At 56.4% G+C, this 13,437-nt stretch overlaps 1 protein-coding gene across 1 annotated transcript in view; it reads left to right on the top strand.

Annotated features, from left to right (window-relative positions):
- The first annotated feature begins 568 nt into the window (after window positions 1–568).
- Window positions 569–13,437, top strand: part of AJAP1 (adherens junctions associated protein 1) — a 37,985-nt gene continuing 25,116 nt past the window's right edge. Inside the window, exon 1 of the mRNA XM_015297074.4 lies at window positions 569–693. Within this exon, the coding sequence (XP_015152560.2) occupies window positions 665–693 (29 nt within the window). The 5' untranslated portion in view covers window positions 569–664. The remainder of the gene's footprint in view (window positions 694–13,437) is intronic.

Below are 13,437 nucleotides of genomic sequence, written 5' to 3'. Positions count from 1 at the left end.
CGGGGACGGCGCGGCGGTGGCACGCGGTGCCGCTCGGAGCGGCGGTTCGCAGCGCGCTGCCGGGCGGAGCGGATGCGCGCAACGCGGGCGCGGAGAGCGCTCCGGGAGCGGCGGGCGATGGGTGTGTAGCGGATCGCCGAGGACGGAGCGTTCGGCGTTCTCCATGCGCAGGCAAGGGGCGCTCGGCCGCCGAGCTCCGCGTCCCGGGAAGGGCGGGAGGCGGCCGGGACGCGCTCCGCGGCGGCGGCTCCGAGCGCCCGCACCGGCAGAGCGGCGGCTCCGGCTCCGCGCCCCGCTCCGCCCCCGCCTCCTCCCCGCGCAACTTCCCAAAGCCGCGGCCCCCCGCCCCGCGGGTGCGCGCACACGCGCGGGCGCGCCGAGCCGAACCCGACCGCGCCGCACCGCGCCCGCAGGGGCCCCGCGCCACCCCGCCGCCCATGGGGCGCGCAACCTCCGCGGGCGCGCAGCTGCCCCGCCGCCGCCGCTGAGGGCACCGAGCGCCGGCTGCGCGGGCGCGGGGCGGCCCCCGGGCATGCCCGCACCGCTGGGCGCCGCCTGCCCCGCCGCTGAGCGCTGCCGCGGGCGCGGGGCGGCGCGCACGGATGGAGAGCTGAGGCGGTGAGCCCCGCCGGGACGGGCCGGGCCGGCACCGGGAGACGTGACCATGTGGATACAACGGCTCCCGGGAAGCAGGTAGGGCCGGGCGGTGCGCGCCGCTCCGCGGAACCGGCAGCGGTGGGGCTCCGGACTTCCATCGCGAACTTGTTCGGGCGGGGAGCGGCAGCGGGCGTGAGTCGATCGCGCCCGGCGACTCGGAGGGAAGCGCTCGGGGAGCCGCCGTTCGCCTCCCTTCCAGGCTCCCTTCCGTCGCCCCGCTCAATGAGTCGTATCGTCTGCTTTTTCTTTGCCTGTTTGCTGTTATCTGGCCGCTCCCCGGCAGGCTGCCCCACCGCCCGGCTTTGCTCCCGGGGAAGCGAGGTGCCGGGACCCGCGGCCGGGGCACCCCGGGCACGTAAGGTGCCCGCAGACGGCCGGCCGGACGGATGTGTTTTGTAGATTAATCGAGAATTGCAAAGCGGGGGAGACGGAGGCAAAGTGTTATGTAACGCATTTTCATTACCGCCGCGAAGTCATCTGAGCCGAAATCTTGTTATTTTCGTGGCATTGTGTTTGGAGAGCGCTACTTACCCAGCCCCTGCCCTCTCCTTGCATGTCTGTCCTTAAAGCTGCAGGAATACCGATTTTTGTTTGTTTTGACCGTGTTTCGGTAGAATACGTTTAAAGCAGCAGTGTGTGAAGCACGTAAGGTGGTAAGGAAAGCGACTCTGCTGCGCGATGCGCGCCGTGTTCCTTTCCCCCCAGCCCGATTTTGTATTCGAGAAGTCCCATTCGGAACATTTGAGCGTTCGCGTGGGGCGCGGGTCAGGCAGCGCTGCCTCCACGGAGCTCCCGGTGTCTGCAGCTCTCTCTCAGCAGCACCGTGCTGTGCTTCCCGGGCATGCAGAGCATCCCGCTGCCCCAACACAAGGCTGCGGGGGTTGGGATGCACGGCAGTCCCCGGGGAGCGGGACCTGGGGGTCTGCGTGGCTGTGGGATGGATGGATGGATGGATGGATGGATGGATGGATGGATGGAGCAGCCCTGCGCAGCACCTCGAGGAGCTCTCACCCTCCTGCTGCTCCCAGGGGTCCCGCAGAGCTGGAGCTCAGCAGGGTGCCCCGCTTGCTGTTGGGATGGGTGATGCTAAGGGTGCTTCTGCACAGCCCTTTGGAGCCGCTGGAGGCTTTGGCACTGGGCTCGAGCTTCGGATTTAAAGCCCTGGGAGGTGAAAATTGAGCTCGGATTTTCTTTCTGTGCCGAAGAACGGGGAGAGGCCATCGGGTTCTGTTGTACATCTGTGTTTATCGTCGGTTGCGTTCTGGCACGTATCTGCTACAGGCAGCACCGTCCTGGGCACCCACAGCCATGGGCACAGCAGTCCCATGCCCCAACCTCATCCCCGTGGCTGTGCCCCCACCGTGGGCTCGGGCAGCGGGTGGGGATGTGCTGCATGGGGAAGGATGGGGAATCTGCAGCTCTAATGTGACCTTAGGAACTGCTCCTGGGCGAAGCACCTGAGATGCTTTTCAGGGTGCCTCCCGGTTTGGATTTCTTTTGTGGAAGACGAATAGAGCGGTGGAGCCGGAGGGCTGTTTCCAGGGCTGGAGAAGACTATAATCTTAGAAATAGAGGACGCCCTCTGCTTTTTTATTTCTGTGAGGAGTTTAGCCGTGGAAATGGGAGCCTGCCGGCTGCTTCTCTGCTCCAATTGCCCAGTGAATTGCTTTGCTGCATGCCCTGGATCCTCGCTGCCAGCCTGTCCTCCTCACCACCCCGTCAGCCTGCAGTCCCTCTGTGTTTTATTTTTAATAAGAGATAACTTTCCTGCTAACCTTGCCTGCTGCTCCCGCTTCTCTCTAACTCTAATTGCTTCTGGCTTTATTTCTGACATTTCCCATGCCGTTTCCCCTCGTTTTCTCAAAGACAACCAGAAAAATAGCTCCGAGAGGAGCAGCAGACCTCGCCAGCGCCCGCTTCACCCTGTGCTGGATGGCACGGGGAGATGCTGCTGTGTGCGCTGCTCCTTTTAAGTCGGATTCCTTCTGCCCCTGGGCAGTGGCAGCTCCGTGACCTTGCAGACGAGCCGTGCTCTCTTAAGCTGAGCAAAGCAGGATCTTCAAACCCACATGCTGAAAATGCTTCTTTCCTTGCTTTCACCTATGGGAACTTCACGCAGAGCTGCGAGCAGGCTGGGTTCACGGCCTCAGCCTTACAGCTGAGCTCCGGCTCCACTCTGCCCACGGGTGTGGGGGTGGTTGGGGGCCGTCTGCTGGCCCTGGAGCACACCCAGCAGCTGTGCGTGCGTTGGGCTGTGTCAGTGCATGCGTGTGATGGGCGACGGCTCTGTGCCTGCTGACTCTCCTCCCATAGCTACAACTCTCCTCTTTTAAACGATACGCCACGGTTTTTACAGCGTTTCGCTCCCGAGTGATTTGCAGCACGAGCAAAAAATATCGTTGGCCGTTTTCTTCCTGATTGTATAAAGCAGCTCATTCAAAGCACACATCCCTGTATGTTTGCGCTGAGGGAACTTTATGGGCCCGACCGTTCCTGCCAAAGCAAACATTTCCCATGAATTCCACTCATCAAGTTCACGCTGTCAGATGTAGATGCAGCCGCACGTCAAAGATGCAAGCCTCGCAGTCTGGGAAGTAATGAGAGCAGCAAGCAGTGGGAGTTAATGGCCTCCACCGAGGAGCCCTTACTCATCCCGCAGCCACGCAGGGCTGAGCTGGCTGCTCCCGGGCGCATTGATTGCCACGGAGATTCAGCTGGTGCCACCGGCACTTCGCAGCCACGCTCATGCTGGGATGAACTGCACTGTTACGCAGCGCTCCGCACCTCCTCAGCGGCAGCAGCGACTGCGCCGACGCTCAGCAGCCCCTTACCTGGAGCGTGGGTAACTGTGACAGCACTGCCGGGCACGTGGGGGTGTGGATAGGGCTGAGCCATGGCTCGGCTCAAGCTGGGCTCTGTGGGGTTGCAGCAGGGCAGGTGGTGGGGGGGGGGGATGTGTCCGTGTGCCCCCATCAGCTCCCCAAAGGCAGCGCCTGCGTCACCGCCGGTTGTGCCTCCGTTGTCATGCGGGTCCATGGGATGTGTGAAGCTGCTGCCCATCTGCTCGAGGCGTTCGGATGCTGCAGCCCGGGCTTGCTTTATGTAACAGTCATCTGCTGAAAATAAGGGATTGCTAAATTTTCTTTGGTGCATAGAGTGTGGAATGAAAGTAGAGCGAAGTGCAGGGCGGCTCTCCGGGCGGCCCCATAGCCTGGTTCTTACCTGTCCTCATCCGAGAGGGCTCCCAGCATCTCTTCTTTATATTTATAGCTCTGTGTGTGTATACAGGTTGACAGCGAGCAGGGAGAGCTGCTACACAACAACTCTATAGGGTGTGAATAATCTATGACTCCAGACACGTCTGAGGTTCATTATGAAAATATATGCATGCTTAAGCCTTTAAAGATAGCTAATAGGGAGAGGACTGTGAGGAGGGATTAAGGCATCGGGATGCTGAGCTGGAGGAGCAGGAGCTGGGGCTGCACCGTGGGGCCGTGTCCATCGCTCTCATTAAGTGCTGGTGATGAGGGATTGGGCTGTGGTGATTCAGGCCCAGTGTGGTTTGGGTTTGGGATAAGAAGCTCTTCCATTGGGAGTTCTTTGCAGCCCAGTGTGCTGGGAGGAGGGGGCAGGCACCAGCCTTGTCAGCGCTTTCCCATCCTCCTTCCAAACAGCAGTGGTTCCTCACTCCAGGATGAGCCATTCATCGTCGGGATGATTTCTTTCTCTCAAATAACACCCAAATCCGGACCTGAACTGCCTCTTTAAAGATGGAATTAAGGCTGATGTGAATATTTCCTCTGGCTTTTCTTACTGGGACTTGCACCTCCAGACTTTGATAGCTTACATAATTTCCTGTGATGGAGATGTACTTCATCTAATTTCACTTTGAAATACATTGATTAAATCAGAACTGCTGGGAGATTTAAACTGAGCCTCTGTGGCCTGAACTTAACTGTGGGAGGTTTACCTATCTTTATCCTTCAACATTAATTTGGTTTTGCGAGGATTCTTCGTGAAATGAGGTTCTGTCTGGCATGGAACTGCTGCTGCTCTCTGGTTTTATCAGTTCCTCTCTCCGGCCTCAGCAACCCACAGGGAAACCTCCCCGTGGCATAGAAGTGTGGGGTTGGGTGCTGGTGGTGCTCCAGCCATGGGGCCACGCTGCCTTGTGCTTTCCCTGCCCCAATCCAGGATGTGGGGCTGGAGCTCTCCCTACGAGTAGGAAGCCCCCAGCTCTCTCCTATCTTTGCTTTTCAAGCTTCAGCCCCAGGACGTGACCCCAAGCATGGGAGGATGCGGTGCTCCCTCGAGTGATTCAGCCTTTTTGGTACCAAGCAATGGCAATAAAAGAAGCAGACATGGGGCTTGGCTGGAGATGGATGCTCAGTTGCATGGAAAGCAGCGCCTCCAGGCACTGCCTGCTCGAGAGCACGGCCCTGCGCTCCGCTGCCTGCGGGGGAGAGAAACTGCATGGACTTCAGCTGGGCGAAGCATGGAAATGAAGCTCGTTGCTCACAGAAGGCTTCGTTCTCAGCTCTGATGCGAGGAGAGGCAGAACCCATGCTGTGAATTTGCTGCTGGCCCGGGTCGGGATGAGGCGAGCAGCACTGAGCTCAGCAAAGCTTTCCCTCTGCTGAGCGGATGGGAGCGTTGCAAATCCCACAGCGCTCCGGGTTCATTTCTCAACATAAAGGCTGAGTAAAAGCTGCCTCGAGAATAACATGCAGTCAGAGAGTGGGAACGTGTTTCTTGCAAGAGAAACGCAAGCCTGGACCTTGGAGACGGAACAACCAGAGCTTGTCAGTGCTCACGTGCCCTAATGTGGGAGAAGCCAGGGGACCCACTGTGTGCATGGCCCAGAGCACCGTGAGCAGCCCTGCTCCTTGCAGTGTGCTTTGCAGAGCATTGCTGCGGTCTCTCACCCTCATTCTGGCTCTCCATCCGTCCTGCAGCACCCCGGGATGCTCAGGAGAATTTCTCCTTGATAAACGCTCCAGCGCTGCTTTACGGCTCTATAAACGGGGAATGTGAATCGCATAATGGTGGCATCCTGGCTGTACATAAAGCCATTGTGGCTGCGTGTGGGAGAGCTGATGGATTGCTGCTCACAAGACAACACTTACGGCTCTCGAGAGCTAACAGTGCTAATTTATGTTGTCAGCAGAACGCGCGGCGCTGGGATGGCAGAAGGGGCCGGGGGGATCCCCGGGGTTTGTCGGTGCGTTGGGCTGTCCCCGCATCACCGCCTCCAGGGACGTGGCCCTCTAATTGCCACCATCCATACGTGACCCCAGCTGTGCTCCTGTGCTGCGATAGCATCTCCCCGCCTCGGCTGCGGGACTTAAGTAATGAAGCGGTAGTTAATTGACATGGATTAGGACATCCACTTAAGTACCCAATGAGACGTCAGTGATTGATGCCGGCTGCGTTCCCACCCCCACCTCGGACATCACCAGGCTCTGCTTTTTCCCTGCAGAAGCCCAAAGCTTTGGGAGCAGCTCTGCGTGCCCTGAGCTCCAGCTGAGCCTGGAGTGGCTTTGCATGAAATAAAAGAAGCGCTGCAATCTCAGATGTTGGCATGCATCATCTTCCAAAGAGCTCCTGAGAAGAATAAACTCGTTTTCTACAAGTAGTTGCCTTTCATAGGTTTTCTTATTAAGTTTTCCTTGAGAAGATTGAACATATTATTCATCATTTTGTTTCTTGGTTTTCTAAGAGGCTCTCTACTCTTTTTGCATCCTCTCAAGTGAAATATTCAGAATTTCCCCTGTCAAAGTGGCGCATTCTCTGGCAAAATAAACGTTGCTCATTGTGATGGATGAGGACGGGACCGTTTGTTCTGGGAGCTGTGCACGGGATGTGCTGTGCAGGATGGGATCCCTGCAGCCCTGCAGGAAGGGATGCAATCCCAGCCTCCTCCCTTCCCCCCTCCATGTGCACACTGTTGGCACGCAGACACGGTGCTGGCACCCAGCTCAGGCTGCTGCACTGCACGCTTCTAATTAATCCTTTCTGTCTTCAGGTGTGAATAACTTTTGGCTGAGGTTGCTCTTTCTGAGCGTTGATGCTGAGGGATAAGAGTTTCATCTTCTTCTCTTTTTTAATGAAGTCTTTCCCCTGGAGTTCCTCTCCTGCTCCTGTAGGACACCAGCAGTGAAGGAGGAGTCGTGGGGTGACTTGGGGTGGGCACGGTTGTGGTCGTCCCATGGGCAATGTGGAAAGCAGAGACGTTGCGGGAGACGGCATATAGTGCAGAGCTTTACCCAAGGGACGAGCAAAGGCTTTTTGTCACCGCCGATCTGCCAGGCTGGGACCTCCGTCTCCTTTGAAGCTCTGAGAAGTTTAATCTCCCTTGCAAAAATGAGATGCAAAGCGCGGTGCTCTCTGACCCACTGGCAGTTATCCCCCAGAGCCGCGTGCCCAACAGCCACACCGTGCCGGCCGGGCACTGCTGGGTGACTCAGCTCCCCTATGGGGCAGTGCTGCCAGCTGTGCTGCCCGCAGAGCTGCTCCTCCCGTGGGAAAAGAAACGCTTCGGCGCTAACAGGGGATTTAAACCTCTGTATGAAAGGATCAAGAGTCTTTGCCCTGGATTTCGTTCTTGCCTTCTATTTCTATTCCTTTGCTTTCTATTTTGGTTTTTTTGCTTTTTTTTCTTCAGCTTTCTGGCCTGTTCCCTATTTCCTGTTAAGCACACTCAGCCCCAAGCTTCCCCAGCAGCTCATGGTCCTGGTGCTCAGCCCTGGCCAGGATGTGCTCCCAGCACACGCCAGGATCCTTTTGCTTTTGCTTCCTCCCAGCTCTCAGATTGACGTTTCGTGCCTTCAAAGCGCGCTTTGCTTCTATTTTTTTTTTGTACTGTATTTCTTGCTCCTTGAAAGCTATCTGCCTGTTTGCTCTGAGTAGTTTGATTTCTCTCATCTCCTCCATTTCTGTAACGGTTATTGGATCTTTTGAAATCCTTTACCCTCTCCCTTTCTTCGTTTCCCTGTACAACTGCTGAGGTTCCATGACAGACGGCGCATCCATGTGTTCGTGGAGCTGCCTGGGACTTCCCATGAGGAGAGCCAGGGCTGGATCTCAGTTACAGCAGTGTGAATTGGTAGGGCAAGAGGGAACGGCTTTAAATTGCTCCAGGAAAGGGTCGGGTTGGATTCTAGGAAACATTTCTTCTCCAAAAGAGCAGTAAAACATTGGCACGGGGTGCCCAGGGCGGCGGTGGGGTCAGCATCCGTGGAGGTGTTCAAGAAGTGTGGAGATGTGGCATTGAGGCACACGATTGGTGGGCATGGTTAGAATGGATGGATGGTTGGATTCGATGGTCTTAGAGGTCTTTTCCAACCTTAATGATCCTATGACTCTATGAACAGAGATAACACCATCCATGGGCACAGTGCTGGCAATGCTGCCCGGCTCAGTTGCATTTGTAGGATGGTTGTCGGATGGGGATGAAGGCAGCGGCACTTCAGAGGATTCAGGGCTCATTTTCCTTCCCAGGACAGCAGAGCTCCTCGGGGGATCATCATTACAAACCACATTAGAAGATGCTCTTGACTCAGGTTCTGTCACAGCGATAGCGTTCTCCGTTATGTGGGATATCTCAGCAGGCAGCGCTGTGAACTCCGATGCGCCGTTCCCATGCAGTCGCATTGTGTTACAGCAGTATAATGAACCCATTTTAATTATTTTGTTTTAAAACTCGTTAAGCTGCTACTTAATGCACACTGAGCCGACTTATCTTATTTTTTTAGATCAAAGTGTTTCCCGTGTATGCTGTAATGATGCGCCTGAGCACATTAATTCGGAAAACAAGATAAGCACTCAGCTTCTTTGCAGGGAAGCCATGGGTTCTGGCAGTCCTGAGCTGGGCTCGTGCAGCCCATGGGCACCGTAAGGCCTGGTTTGGCATCAGAACGTCAGAAGTCATCATAGTTCATCCCGTGACTTTGTGGAAAACTCTTTAGGGTCTGGGGAGGGTCTGCGCCTTCCTGGGAGTGGGTTTTGGGGGAGCAGAACCTGCTTTGTTCGTGGATGGATTCCACAGGGGATATACACATGGAAAAGGGAGAAAACTCCCGAGCGAAGCAGGGATGTGACCTCGTTCTTCATTTGTGACTGCAGGGAAATGCACGTTCCTCTGTCAGCCTGTGCCCACTGCTGGGAGCAAGGGGGGGTCGTGCTGTGGGGGCCCTGGGGTGCTGCGCCCTCTTAGTGCTGGGGTGCGGTCTGGTGGGACAGGGCCTGCAGCTGAACTCCGTTGTCCTTATTTATGCTTCACTGCATCAGGGATAAGCTCTAAGCCGTCGGGTTTACTGCCCCGTGCAATCCCTTCCTTTCAGCAGCCCCGTTCTGTAAATACCCTTTTGGAAGGGGGGGTGCCCAGCTCTTGGGGCAGTGGCAGAAAGGGCAGCTCTATGGGTTCTTATCTCCATTTTTCACGCAGATTGGAGCTTGAAATCGTGAGTTTTCTGGAAGATTTTTTGGAAATGGTGCTGGGAGAAACTTCCCAGTTGGCTGCATCTCAGTCGCAGCTCTTGCTGCTGCCCGATGCCCAACGCTGGTGCAAAATCCCAGGGGGAGGAGGGAGATAAATGGGAGACAGGTGCAGGTTCGAGCCTGAAAGCCAGCTCTCACAGCCGCCCTTTGTGCAGGCGGGACAGACGGCGAGTGTTGCTGCGGGCAGTGTGATGAAATGCCCTTCTGTCGGCCCCGCTGCGCTAAATGCACGCTGTGTTCGGCCGCTGCCTGCTCAGTGCTGCTGGCACAGCCCGGGCACTGCGGCTGCCAGGTCAGCCCTGGGCGTGCGTGCACCTCGGGCGAGCTGAGCACCACTGGGACCCTTTCCCTGTGCTGGATGTGTTGGTGCTGAGCTGAGCGATGCTGAAGCAGCAGGGCTGCGTGCAGCTCAAGTCTTGGTGTGGCTCCGGCTCTTCCCGGGGCAGCCGCCCCATGCACAGGTGCTGTGTGAGCTCTGGCTGGGAGCTTTGTGGAGCAGCAGCAGGTGGATAACCGAGCTCAGGTTTTACGCAGCAATCTGCTGAAGACGTTTCCCTGCCTGAAGGCACGCGCTGCCTTCCTGGGCTTCTCCTCCGCCCGCCCCCGGTGCTTTTCAAATCCTATCTGAAATAATCCCACGCGAGCGGGTAAAACAGCCCATAACAGATGCTGTGTCCTTGTCAGAGCAAGTCAGGCTGTGCTGGAGATCTGCGGTGCTGCTTGTTATCCGTGCGTGCCGGCGGTGCCGTGCCGGGTGCTCCCAGCACAGGGATGCCAGGCACCCTGCATCCCATCCACACCCATTAGAATGTACACAGGGCTGCTGGGCACCCCACATCCCACCAGCATCCATTGCAGTGTGCATGGGGATGCTGAGCACAACGCGTCCCATTGGCATTCATTGGAATGTGCACGGGATGCTGAGCACTCTGCGTCCCACCAGCATCCATGGCGGTGTGCACGGGAATGTTGGGCACCCCATATCCCATCAACATAACCCTAACCCGTATCCTATCAACATAACCCTAACCCTAACCCATATCCCATCAACATAACCCTAACCCATATGCCATTGGCATCCATTGGAATGTGTGGAAAACAGGCTGAGATTGAAAGCCAGGCTGAGAGTTTGGCTCTGCTGTGGCACAGACCAGGTGCGTGGCTGCTGTGGCACAGATCTGCTCATGCCTTTGCAACATGCATCACTTATGCCTGCTCGGACTTTTTCTGAGGTTTTTGCTCTTGCTTGTGTGGCTCTGCAAGACACACTACTCTTTGCAGGGTGTTGGCATGGTCTTGCATTGGAACAGTGTGCATTTGGGTGCAGGCAGCACCTCGGGCTCGACCTTTCCATGTGCTGGAAGGACAGGACCCAAACGTGTGAACAGACGGGGCTGCAGCACTGCTGAGCCAGATCTGCTCCCTGACAGCCTTGGCAGTGGCTGCGCTACAGGATCAGCATATTGGAGATACCGCTGGGTATTAATTATGCCTTCCCCACTCGCTGCTATTCAAATGTTAAAATTATTTATTTGCAGCTGGGTGAGCTGAAGGCAGTCATAGGAGTGCTGTGGATGGGAGCAGCTCTGCTGCTGCCTGGCACTGCGGGAGCACATGGGATGCCAGGGCAGCATTAATCCCCCTGGGCTGGTCCTGGACAAGCAGGGTTATCTGCTGGTCCCCAGCTTGGCAATGGGCTTTGGGCTGCTTCACCCTCTGCCTCATTTTCTGTTGTCATAAATCCTCTCCCTTCGACCACACGAAGTGTTGTCAGTTTAATTACTTGTGGAGAGAGGGGGGGGGGAGCAAAGGAACTCAGGAGCTGTTTAAATACCACTTTTATTAGTAGGTAATCCTGAAGCTCAGTTCTGTAACAGGAAGAGATGGTGATGTGGTGCATTTAATTTACCTGGGTGCTGCTGAGCCGGCTGCTGCACCTGAATACCCAGCCCTGGCATTGCAGACCTTGGCAGCTGATTTCTCACACTGATGATCACCTTGGAGGAACTCATGCTCTGGGCAGAGCTGGAGTTGGGTGCATTGTGTTGTCCCACGGAGCCACGCAGTGCCCCAGCGCAGTGCTGGGATGCCGCTCCACGCGCCCCCCCCATCCAATGGTGTCATCCATCCCTGCTACCCACACATGGGAATTTGCTGCTCGCCTCCTCCCAGCCCATCCGAGGGGTGTTTGGCCCCAGAAGGCAATGGCGATGCTTTATTTCCATGGCAATGGCTTTGTAGCTTTGCAGAGAAGGACGGTCGCTGCGCTGCAGGAGTGGTGCAGAAACACGGGGCTGGGAGGAGGCAGCTGTGGCCAAGGACTTGCTGCTTTCCCCTTGCTCCAGCGTGAAAGTCAGCCCTGAGGTGCAGCAGCATCTCTCCTTGCAAACCCCGGGAGTTCTGTCAGTATTCCCGTGGTGCTCTGAGCTCCGGTGTAGGACACAGAGCCCGCAGGCAGCGATGCTCCTCCCGCACCAATGCTCGTGGTTCCCATCACACCGACGTGGGGATGCTGGGAGCAGCCAGCATCACCCATCTCAGCCCTCCCATTCCTGCTGGGAATGGTTCTGTCTCTGTTCCACCCGCTGTTTGGAGATGTAAAGTGCTCCATTCGTAAATCATCAAAACAAGGACATAACCTTGATTCCCTGTGCAATACCAATACATTACCTAACACGAGGCATGAAATGGAAGAATGGTTCCATTTGTATAATCCTGCATTAAAAATCAGCCTATTCTGCATTTACTGCCTCCTGTGAAGTGTCTCCACGGTCATGGGAGAAAGGGGCCAGTTTTGGAGAGCAAACATCGCCGTGTGAAAGGATGCGAATCAGCACCTCTGCTGCTCTGCCCTATAGAGTCACACTCGAGTGCGTCTTTTGAGGCTTCCCTGAAATGGGTTATTTGCCAATGGCTTGCAAGCTGCTGACAATTTGTGTCCTGCAATTTGTCAGAGCCTCTCCGTGGCCCTGATCCTGGTTAATTGCTTTGACAAATGACCAAGCGCAGGGATTTCCAGCACGCGGCGCTCAGCCCGGTGATGCAGCTGTTGGATTAACCCACGTCCCATGGCACCGTGCAACCCCGTGGGCTGTGGGACCGAGAGCTGCAGCTCTGCAGAGGGGTTTGTCCCTGCACTGCTGTGCCCTTCCTGCAGGCTCCGTGAATGTCATCGGCACCTGGAGAGAAAGGGCAGGAGCACACTTTGTCTTGAGGCAGTGTGAGATGCTTTCCCTCCTTGGCATGGCTTGGGCCCAGGTTTGCCACACTATTTCACGTGGTGATGAGGGAGACGTGAGAACAGAGGTGGTAATGGCAGGGCAGAGAATCTTAGATGAGAGGTTCTTCCATGCTTGGAGAATGCCAGTTAACCAAGTGCTTCTCTTAATGCTCTCGGGCTCCTTGCAGTAGATGAGGCTCTGTCCATGGGCAGGGAACTGGCATGGCCTCAGTGTTCCCAAGGGGAGCGATGGGCAGAGCCCTGTGGGAGTGACACCTCTGCTCTGGGCATGACAGCATCACTGGGGCGATGTCACTGAGGTGCAAAGCATGGAGAGGTGAGACCTGTGCTGGTCCTTGAGTTAATCTGTTTCTGAAGTGCCAGCCTCCCTGCTCTTCAAAGCAGAGGGCTGCATCGGAGAGGATTTGGAAAAGGATCTTCTTATGGGGAGGACACATCACCCAGGGCAGCAGGTCTGGCGGAAATGCTCTCAGTGCCTTCTGCTCGGGTATCTCCATCCCCCTGCAAACAGAGATCACCTCTGCTCAGCAAAGGGCTTAGAGCTGAAAGGCAGAAAATCCCCATGGCTGAGACTGTGCTGTGGTGGGTGCTCCGTGGGATGCTCTGGGATGCATTGGGATGCTCTGGGATGCACTGGGATGCACTGGGATGCTGGAGGATGCCTGGAGCGTGGAGCTCATGGCCAGGGCTGTGCTGTGGTGTTGGCGTGGGCTGTCACGAGCTCAGCTTCAAATGCAAAACGTGCCGGCTTCTCCCCCTCGCTCTGCTGTGCCTCCAACCGAGGGATTTAATCTCACTGGCGGAAATTTATGGCTGATGTCTGAGTTGGCCCTTTTCGAAAGAGCAGGGGGAAAGGGAGGGAAAACAAATGACTAAATATTTACGTGTTTTTATTTCTGCCAGGAAATTAAACCCTGCCTCATGGTCCCTTTTAACTTGCTCTGTCTCCACGCTGCTGGAGCGAGGTGGGGGCTGCTGCTGGGGTCCCACCCCCGTGGTCCCGGTGCATGCAATCACTATAATTACCTGAGCAGCTGCAT

Source organism: Gallus gallus, chromosome 21 (assembly GCF_016699485.2).
Source record: "Gallus gallus isolate bGalGal1 chromosome 21, bGalGal1.mat.broiler.GRCg7b, whole genome shotgun sequence".
Lineage (NCBI taxonomy): Eukaryota > Metazoa > Chordata > Aves > Galliformes > Phasianidae > Gallus > Gallus gallus.
The sequence above is the reverse complement of the archived record's forward strand: the minus strand, read 5'-3'. Positions and strand labels throughout refer to the sequence as shown.